The sequence below is a fragment of the Mesitornis unicolor genome, unplaced genomic scaffold (genome assembly GCF_000695765.1).
Source record: "Mesitornis unicolor isolate BGI_N332 unplaced genomic scaffold, ASM69576v1 scaffold48636, whole genome shotgun sequence".
Classification (NCBI taxonomy): Eukaryota; Metazoa; Chordata; class Aves; order Mesitornithiformes; family Mesitornithidae; genus Mesitornis; species Mesitornis unicolor.
The window spans coordinates 1-10,941 of record NW_010191247.1 but is presented as its reverse complement, the minus strand read 5'-3'; the positions used below and the strand labels follow the sequence as shown (position 1 = coordinate 10,941).

The window sequence follows — 10,941 nt, the reverse complement described above, 5'->3', positions numbered from 1 at the left end:
TTCCTGGTAAGAAAGAGAAAGTTGTTTCCACCACAGAGTATCTCTAATCCATAATTTTCAAAAAATCTTAATGATCAGTATTGAGTACGTAAGTCAGGGAAGTATTAATGGCTATAGAAAAAAGTGATAGCCATACAGAAAACTAAACCATACATGTATGTATGCATATATTTATGTATACATATACTGACACACTTTTGCAATATATTTAAAGAAAAATAGTAGAGCCATTCCAGTCTCACATTAACATATGTAAAAGTATCACTGGCCTAACTACTTGGCAGTCACATCATGGAGGCAGAACAATAAAATGAAAGACAGAATTTACTGTTCATGACATTATGGGAGTAACCATTAGTATGCATACCAAGAAAAGGTTCTGTATTACCTGTCATACCTCAGAGGCTAACTTGGTGTCATTATATATGAGAACAGCTGTGTTTAGGAGAATGAAAATAGTAAGTTGAATGGTTAGGAAATGAATAATTGGTTGCACATGAGCCAGCAGTAGACCTGATTCCTGACTACTTTGTGGAATACCAGACACTCCAACTCACAATGATTATGGCAGAGCTGGACCATGGAAATAAAAAGTGTCTGGAGAGGAGCAGTTTTCCTGATCAGGGAGAGGTGTGAAATTGCTTCTGTATAAAGAGAAACAGACTAGGAATATCAGAACTAGGAATACTATCAGAAAGCAAGGCTCAAAAGAAATAAAAAATAAAGAACAAACAAAAATAATTATGTATTTAAATTCCAGAACTCACTGCAATGAGATCTGGCAGAGACTACATAAAAACTAAAACTATCTGGACAAATCAGTAGAAAAGGGATGTACTAAGACAGAAAGACACAAGCATAGCTTTTAATGCTCTGTCAGAGGTGAAAGTATATCATGGAATGAAGCATACTTGTATGTACACCCAAACACACATATATACATACCAAGAGCTTCTTATATATGTGCCTGTGTGTGTGTTTTCTTAATAGTACCAGGTGCTCAGGAAGAGAGTTTCAAAAAGACAGCATGCTTAACTGACTGACCATTGTTTTTTGTCTTAGCATGGCAGTTTTGACAGGGTGTATAACCTATTTGTTAACCTAAAGCATTAAGGAAAACATTTGATCATCGGAAGTTTCCCCTCTATTAAAGGGGAGAAAACTTTGCCCGAGTTCACTGTTACTGTCCAGAATAGATATGTTAAGATACACTCTATAGATAAACAAAGACAGATTTAGCCTAAGTCAAGGTGAACCCTTCAGTACTATTGCTAGCAGAATGTGTTGACCAGCTGCCTTTCAGATTATAAACTGAATGCCAGCAAAACAGCCTCAGTTCAAACCAGTCTCAATCAGCGACTTAAGTAGACTAGATGAACAGATGCATTTCCTATGTCATCTTTTCCCAAAAGGAACACCTAAGTTGTCGTGATTAATCATTGCAACAGACCTGTTTCCTCAAAGTACTCACATTATAATCAATTAGCATTCATTTAGTTTTGGTACCTTATTTTATCAATCAGATCAGGAATAGATGGCCAATGCTGGGAGGAAACTGGCAGAAAAATGAAAAAACACAGTACCTCAGAGATTATAAATAAACAGCCTTTTATAAGAGATCGGACACTGAATAAATAGTATCTACGCTTGATGGTATCTATGGGAGTGCTCTGCAAAAACTAGATTTTGTATTTGGCTTGTTACCAGAAGAATGTGTGGCTTGCCAGTGACTTGGCACAGAAGAAAACCCCGTTAACTGTGAGAGAGAGAGAGAGAGACAAACACGGATATAGACTTAATCAGGAACGCACAGCCACATCAATGAAACTCTTAGGAGTCATAAAAAGCCTGAGACGTAGTATCCCCAGGCTGAAAGTTCACCAAGACCAAGTGAATGGCTTGCAGCCAATTACAAGTTCAGCTTCTCTCTGCCAGTCCTAAATGAACAAATTTCTACCCTACACTAAAACTCAATGAATGCTGGTATCTCTGCTTTCCCTTACCTCTAACCAAAGACCCTTGCACACTAACTTGATGCCAAAATTAGCAATTTTAAACTACAGATGTAGCTCTCCATAGGATTCTATATTTTAAAATTTTATTCTCCAGGTTATACAACAAATTTCAACAATTTTCTTCTCAGTATTTACAAACTAGCTTTTTAGTCTTCCTGCAAGAAGTAACTCATTGGGAAAGCAAGCCATTACCAAGGTATATTCCCTCTGCCCAGTAAGGGAGAATGAGCTGGGAGGGGAAAACAGTCTTTTGCACAATAAACTCATTTTTAAACTTCCAATAACATGGTGCTTACTAAAAATTACTAGCAGATTTCTTTTTCAAAAACATCTAATTAGCCAAGAGCTTTTAAACCTAGGAGTTGCCATCGTGTGTAAATCACATTTTCTTAAACCCTGTTAGTGCAAACCAAGCCAGACGTGGTAATATCCTGCTTAGTTCTACGCAAGCTAGATTTCTGTGCTACGTTATTTTCCATGCCTACGTACAAACTTTTTGAATACAAGTGGGAAGGTTCACCTCACTGTCACTACGGAGATGAAAAAAATTGCGTAGTACTGTGGTGAAGCAACACGACCGAGGAAGGTGCGCTCCTCAAGGATAATTTTACATTAATGAATTTTTTTTTTTCTCATTTTAGCCTGGAAGAGTTGTGACTCTCGTTGAAGATCCTGAGGTATAGTACTCTTGTTCTGTCTCTGTAGTGTACAGCATGTCCTGTTACATTCCCAGCCTGTGTAGTAAGTCTCTTAACTTTTCTTGGAGTTACACCAATGACTTTATTGTTCTGAATAAATCAATCAGTCTGAACTAGGAAACTGGAAGTAGTTTGGGTCTGTTAGTAGCAAAGGTATATTTTAAGTATTTTCTGGAATAGTCACTTCAGCTATCCAGTTATAAGATGCAGAATTTTACTTTCAGCATGCATATAGTGCTGACAGTACACCAACAGTAGACCCCCCCAGAACAGTAATCTTGCCCTCCCAAAATAAAAACTAAAACAAATCAAGATTACATTACAGTGATAAAAAAAAGAAGATACCTTTGCTTTATTTTTTGCTACACAGATAAAACACTTTAGAAATTAAATGCCACAACTGTCATTTTGGTTTCAATGTAATATTGTAAAATTAGAGTAGTTGCCTACCACTCTTGCTTATCTTTTGATCTCTTCCCCAAGTGTCACTTAAGACAGTGCAAGGGAAGCATTGGAAGTGTTTGCAAAGGGGAGTGCCAGGGAGGAGAGGTGAAACAAGGCCTAGACTTACAGTCGCGTAAGCTATAGGAAGAAAATCAAGATTTTTCTGCTCATAGAAGTACCTAGCCTTACATTTTACCCATTCCTCTGTTCTGGCACCTTGCTGGGGACAGCTGCAACGGCCGTGTCCATCCAGCTCCACACCGCCCCAGGAGAGGGAATCCCCGCAGGCAATGGTGCCTCCAGAGGGACATCAGGAAGAAAGGATGACAGGGAAGCAGAGGGAGAGCAAGACCACACGACACCAGGCCTTAAGACATGGAGGATGGGTATTTTGGGAGCAGTTAGTTTTTATTTACAGTTGCTTATCTATGCAATTATGATATTGCTGTCTTACCCATCTATTTCCCTGAAATAGCAGCCACAGAGAGGTAAGTTTAGTGGTAATCAAAAACGTCAACTGTTTTTTGCAGTTAGCAAAACAGCAAAATGCAACACGTTGTCTCATTGTGATTTTCTGTACCTTTCTAGTAAGGGTTTTTTTCACATTACTGTACTGCTGGGCACCATTATGTTACACAGGCACCTATATAGAAAAAGAATGCTTACATTTGTTGTCACTTGGTTTGTACTGTTAAGCAAACTCACTCATTACCATAGAAACTTTTTTCCCCTTAGCAAACCAGTTTGGTTTGGTTGGGTTTTGTTCCCTTTTCTCCAGGAACTGGAATGGACAGATAATCACACTTTACACATAAACATAAAATGATATGACAAGTCATTTGGTTTAATTTCAGTCACGCATTCTGTGATTTAAAAAGGTAACGGTATTTTGAAGGTATCTTGGCAGACTACAGCAATTAGTCCCCTGAATTCTGAAACAGGAACTCCTGTACTGAAAACAGAATGAGGGAACTAGCAGTACTTGCCTGCTTTAAGTCCCTATCTCCACCATGCGCATATACATTTTCCTGTCAACACCAAAGTAGGTCTGAAGGGCAGATTTCACTCCAGAGAGTAACATGCACAGAGAGGCTGTTTTTAAAACCAGCACGTTTCCTGCAGACAGCTGGAGTGAACCCACCTCTCAGATGGCCAAGGGAAAGCAAGGAACCCATTTTTGTACTCGCTAGTGCCATTGCTGGCCACAGCACATCAGATGCTGTAACCAGCTACAAAAGATGCCATAGAAAATGACTCCTGATTATTTTTATTATTTTTTTAAATAAAATACCTTTAACCAGCATATGGTCTGACTGCAGAATTCAGCGCTCATGAATTAACACCACCACTCCAGCATGACTAAATACAGTTATAAGGAAAAAAGATCCAGTTACAAGGAAAAAAAATAAAACAACCCAAAAGTTAATTGCTTTGTCATCATTATGGTAGCACTGATACAAATACCAACTTAACTGCAGGAAGAATACACAGTTGGTGCTGCCAGTAGACAAAACAGACTACTATTTCTTTTAAAACAGCACTTGTGAAAAATACTTTGTAGCACTTGGTGGGTAACAGACCATCATCATTTTTCCATGCTACTTCAAAACAAAACAAAATCCCATGTAAATCTGTCCCTACACAGATGTCACTGATTTGTTTATATAAAACTTAGTAGGAGAGTAGAATTAATTCGTACCTCAAATAAAGCAGCCCCTTTAGTTTGGGACTCCTGCTACAAACAGTGCAAGAAGTAGCTATAAAAAGACTGAAAAAGGAAGAAAATTAATTTATTAAAGAGAGTTTTACTGACATACAATAGAAATACATTAAATTTTCAGTATCCTTTTAAACACTGCTTGGATTTTCTTTTCTTATGTCCTTCAACAGGGGTCTGTATGGGGTGTTGCTTACAGATTGCCAGCTGGACAAGAATGTGAAGTAAAGGCATACCTGGACTTCAGAGAAAAAGGAGGCTACAGGACTACAGCTGTCATTTTCTATCCAAAAGACTCATCAGTAAAGCCATTTGATGTACTCTTATACATTGGAACTTGTGATAACCCCAACTACCTTGGTCCAGCACCTCTGGAAGAAATTGCTGAACAGATTTTTAGTGCAGTTGGTCCTAGTGGAAGAAACACAGAATACCTGTTTGAACTCGCCAGTTCTATCAGGAATCTGGTACCAGAAGATGCAGATGAGCATCTCTTCTCCTTAGAGAAGCTAGTAAAGGAACTCTTGCAAAAGCATCAAAACCTAAACTGTCTATAAAATAACTTTGTACTTTTAGTGATCTTGCTTCATCTTCAGAGGAATGGTTTTGTTGCACAGTGGGTATATGACCTGGGGGCATATTTCTCTGTTCTATGCGATCTTATTTATTTTGATATTGCATTCAAAATAGTAGTTGGTCATTAAAACACACCATTACAGAAATAATTCTTTCAGGAGTCTGTAGAAAGGGGAGCAGGGGAAGTGTTTTAGGTTTGAATTTGGACTAGATGACCTTTAAAGGTCCCTTCTAACCCAACACATTCTATGATTCTCTGATTACATCTTTATGTAAATCTCAAGAGAACCACTTAAGCTTCTCTTTGTTTGAAGATTATTTTTTTAAATTATTATTTCAGGTTTAAAATAAATCTTTAGATTGTAAAGATAAAAATCTGCATTCAGATACAACTCCCACTGATTTAAGTCATAGTTCTTTCTGATTCAAGACCACAGGCACAGAGCTCAGTGCAGTTAAAGAGATAAATGTTAAGTAGCTGTTGAAAACTGCATAGCAAATACATAGTAGAACATTTATATCATCAATTATCAATTTCAATGAAATCAAGTGATTCCACTGAATTGGTCATCTTACCCTTTATATATCAGTTTGTCCTTAAACACAGAGAATAAATGGTTTCATTGTCAAGGAAATAATTCTTTCCCTTGGCTCATGATGACAAACCACTGAAAACCAAAGCACAGGGTACTTTGACACAAACAAGCCATAATGTAGCAGTGCCTCATTTTATTTTTTAAGATTAATATAAAGAATAAAGCCAAAATATAAAATTAACTAAGAGTATGACTTGAAGTCACAATGCAGCAAGAATGTTCAGAAACCTCTAGATGCTTTAGATGCTGTTGTAACCCCATCTCTTAAAAATATTCACCAATTTCTGAGGATAGATTTTAAACCAGTAATTTTCAACCTCTATCTCAGGCATTCACGGACAAAAGGAACCCTCTTTTCATAAAATTTACATATGTTGTATGAACATCCAAGCAAAGAGCATTGGAAGGCCACCAGGTTAGACTAGCAGGCTTACTTTATGCAAAAGGAGGTTCCGTCCAAACAAGGACTTGCATCTCAAGAGTTTAAGTTATTTTTGTTAACTTTTAACAAAGTATATTTTTGTACTTTAATATAGGAAAGGTCCTATTTCAAACACCATGTAATGTCACATTTTCTCATACAGAGAATGTGTGTTTATTAGTAGCTTGGAAGCCTATACTTTGCGTCAATAATTACAAAACCCATATGTTTCTACTATACAGGTTGTCCCTTTATCTTCTGGTGAGACCACATCTGGAATATTATGTCCAGTTCTGGGCCCCTCAGTTCAAGAAGGACAGGGAATTGCTTGAAAGAGTCCAGCACAGAGCCACAAAGATGACTGAGGGAGTGGAGCATCTCCCTTATGAGGAGTGGCTGAGGGAGCTGGGTCTCTTTAGCTTGGAGAAGAGGAGACTGAGGGGTGACATCATTCATGTTTATAAATTTGTAAAGGGCGAGTGTCAGGAGGAAGGAGCCATGCTCTTCTCGGTGACAGCCAATGACAGGACAAGGGGCAATGGGTGCAAGCTGGAGCATAGGAGGTTCAATCTGAATATGAGAAAAAACTTTTTCACTGTGAGGGTGACAGAGCACTGGACCAGGCTGGCCAGAGAGGTTGTGGAGTCTCCTTCTCTGGAGACATTCAAAACCCGCCTGGACGCGCTCCTGTGTGACCTAGTCTAGGTGATCCTGCTCTGGCAGGGGGGTTGGACTTTCGAGGTCCCTTCCAACTGCTGAGATTCTGTGAAACTTCTTTACATTTTCCTGTTTTATCTTTGTAATGTAATTGCTTGAAAATATTAGGGTTATCAAAATAACAAGCTGCTATTATTTTACTCAGCCACCAACAAAAGCCAACAAGAACATAAATGAATGTTAACAGGAAACATTTCAGAAAGGCAGCTAGATGAGGAGAAGATAGGATATCAAAATTCAAACCTAAATTGGAGATAATTAGACCACTTAAAATATTTAACCAAGAAAGGTATATTTTTCTGGCATATCTCAACCTTTGATTCATTGAGGGGGGAAAAAAAAAACCAACCAGCTAATGGAGCTGTAGAGCAGGAGAGAAGTATGATCAGAACTCCTGGGTGTCTGTAAGCATTAAGATGCCAGGGCTGGAGCTGTCCAAGTGACTTCACACACCAAAGATGGACAGTGATAACCAGCACCCAAATCAGCAGTAATGAATATGCTCTATTATGCATGCATTTATTCACCTACACTTAAAGCACAAGACTTAAGTGTTACTGGATACTTAACTGTTACTAAAAATGGTATGCATGATCTATTTCAAGAATATTGAAGTGTTGGAAAGAGCAGTACCCTCAAGAAAACCCAACCAACAACAGCACTTCCTTTCTTGTGCTTATCTCAGATTTAAGCAAGCTATATAGTAGTTAATACAATGGCATGCCCACTCTACCCATTTTTTAAATTCTTTCCTCAAAGGCTTATCCTTGTTCCTTAAAACAGGGCAGGGGATGCATACATTCACTAATGATCCAAAACCATCAGTGATGATTCCCTCTTTAAAACTCTGTTTGAGCACTGTGTTAGGGCACTGTGACTATGTATGGCTCTACATGTTGTATCTTTAATTATATTCAGGATATTGTTGGTTCATTTCCTTTCCACATTCAAAAAACTTGCAATAATATCTGTAATAGTACATTCCAGTTTGTGCATACAACTTCAGTACAATAAAAATGCATCACATTTACTAATGGTGCTGGAGACAGAGATTTCCAGAAATGTTATTAAAGTGTATCCATATTAGAATGGACATCAACCTGTGTCTTAACTGCATCTTATTATAAAATACTGCTAGATCTAATTATGAAAAACAATATACAAGAGCTAGCTACTATTATGCAGTCTTATACTGTGCTGACACTAGAAATTAAAGCACTGGAAATACACATTTGTTCTTGCTGTATGGGATTTGAGCCATCACCAGCAAAAGCCCAGCATACTTTCAGATCTGTGACTCACCTCAAAAACATGACAGCTTGATTTGATTGTGCTATAGCGTTCTTTTTTAATACACACAAACATCCCTTTGCTTTTATCCATTGGCTATGTTTAACAGCTTTGTGCATAAACTATTTACTGAAGTTTGGAGAGTCACAGATCTTTTCAAAACAAGCCAAAGCCAACTGTCATGCCCTCACTACACAAAAGGAATTGTTAACCATTTCCTTATTTTTTTATCACTACATCTTTCTCCCTGTTTTCATGCTCTCAAATTTCTTTTTCACAAGTGTACACAAAGACCAGACTCTTTCTAGACTAGGCTGCTTTCTAGAAAATAAAATTTGATGAAAATTGCTCACAAAGATAACTAAACTACAGTTCAGTCACTCAGAAGAGTGCAATGGTAATTCTTAAAATCACTTTAACAAATTCAGTAAAACAACCTTCACCACAAACGCAAGAACAACATCAGGTCATGCTACAAGTCTTTAACAACTGACAAAAAAAAGAAAACATGCATTCTTAACCTTGACAAGTCTGAATGTTTCAGGCAATTTTGCTAAGAAAACATGTACTTGTTTGCTCAAAATATCATGTATAACTTAATACCTTACAAACAAGGAAAAAAAAAAACCCAAACATTTTGAACACCACTTACCCTTAAAAGCTAAAGCAACATTGTTAAAAAATCGATTGCACCAAGCCCCATTGGTATTATGTCACTATTTTATATCATTATTTCCTGAAGTTCATCATGTCACCAGTTTAACTCTGATTTGTATTGCTTCCCATCCTTTCTCTCTAGTATGCATCTGGATACAGGCTTTACTCAAACTGAGAAGCTGAGGATGTTGAAATAACACAATGCTACAGCTCCCCCATCCGATCTATTTCCTTATGTCTATTCTGTGTAACAAAACAAGTTCTTGCTAGGCAATTTTCCACTGTTCAGCCAAGCTACCAAACTGGCAGAGGGGATGCCAACAGATATCAAGACAGCAAGCCCCCAGCAGAGACCTGCATCCTGATTTTCTGCTGCGCAAGTATATAATTACTGTAAGATTAAGCACTTTTTTTTCAAGTAATTAGGCTTCCCTAACAGTCTTCTGCAAAAGCTGTACATGGACTAAACGCTCACTTTGATTAACAACTACAGTACAGCCCCGATTATTGCAACTTCATATTCCCTCAGTATACCTACAACAAAGTAATTTCCTTGCTCCCCTGCCTTTTTATTTGAGCAGTTTCCCTTCAATTGTTCCTCTCCTTTATCTCAAACAAATGTCTTGCCTGCATCTTTCTGGCCTTTTGCAACTTAGGTCTCTTCTCTGCAGGTACTCTCCTGGCACTTTCATTGTGCACACACTCTTGAACTGGGAGAACTTTCTGCACAGCTATATCTGCTTTGGCTGTAGTTTAACAAGAAAAAAATTACACTCTTAAACAAGAAAATTATAGTAACAAAGCTCAAAAGTGTTGACTAGACCTGAGGCAGCCACTTAGTAAAGTTTTAAGCTATCTCAGCTGTATCATCCCCACCTGGAAATTCTTCTTCTGATCAGGGCAAAAGTCAACCATGGGACTACAAACCATTTCATTAAACAGTTCAGACTCAGTTTTCCTCAATGTAAATGCAAAAAAGCAATGAAAAGGGGCCTGAAAGAAAACATCTTAAACCAAACCACCTGAACTCATGACACATTATCCAGAGTTATCTTTCTCCACCGCTACTGGGAATTTTCCTGATATCATCCACTTCCTTTGCCTTCTTATGCTTCTCTCACTAAACACTTCAGTGCCCACTGAAATCAGGGTTCCTTAGGGTTTATTAAGAATCACTATACATTGCCAAAACATTACCGCTATCCCCATATCTCACTCTATCACCAACTGCCCTACTTTTCGCCTTCCTCCAGAGTCTCCATTCTACGTCTCAACTTATAGTTCAGTCTCAAACAGAGATAAAAGCAAGTGCTTCGTTGTGTTAACTGCTATATTAAATCACAGAATGCTAGGGACTGGAAGGGGCAAATGGCGTTCCTTACTTTTTTTGTGCCTTCCAGACTTAATTCTATGCCACAGAAATCTTGCCGGCATTACTCTTATCAGTAAAAACTCGTGGAAAAAACAAACAAAACAAACCAAAATATCACAACCTAACCTAGCTACAGATACCTCAACACTGCATGCTCTGCTGATGAAAAAAGCCACCCGGCAGTCACCCGTTCCTACAGCACCTTTCTGCGGCTGCTGCAACATTAGGGCAGGGCCTGTGGGGTGAATTCCACGGGTTTAGTTTCACGGGAGCTGCGGCAGACACAGGATCTACCGAGAAGCTCATCCTCGCCAGCGCCTGACATACGGTATTCGTAAAAGAGAGACTCATACGAGAAAGGTTCGCGGTTTTCTAAGAAGCCTACACTACGGCGTTTTTAAGCGCGTTACCCTCCGAGAGGCTCCTCCTCAGCCAGCC

The 10,941-nt window shown here is 38.4% G+C and overlaps 1 protein-coding gene across 1 annotated transcript; it reads left to right on the top strand.

The window, feature by feature from the left end:
- Positions 1-2,656: 2,656 nt before the first annotated feature.
- On the top strand, positions 2,657-5,436 carry CHAC2 (ChaC, cation transport regulator homolog 2 (E. coli); the record flags this gene model as incomplete). The annotated part of the gene is given in 3 exon segments (XM_010186676.1): positions 2,657-2,692; positions 5,048-5,381; positions 5,384-5,436. Coding segments are annotated over 3 exon segments (423 nt in total), but the record flags the coding sequence as incomplete, so codon positions are not given.
- Positions 5,437-10,941: the final 5,505 nt, after the last annotated feature.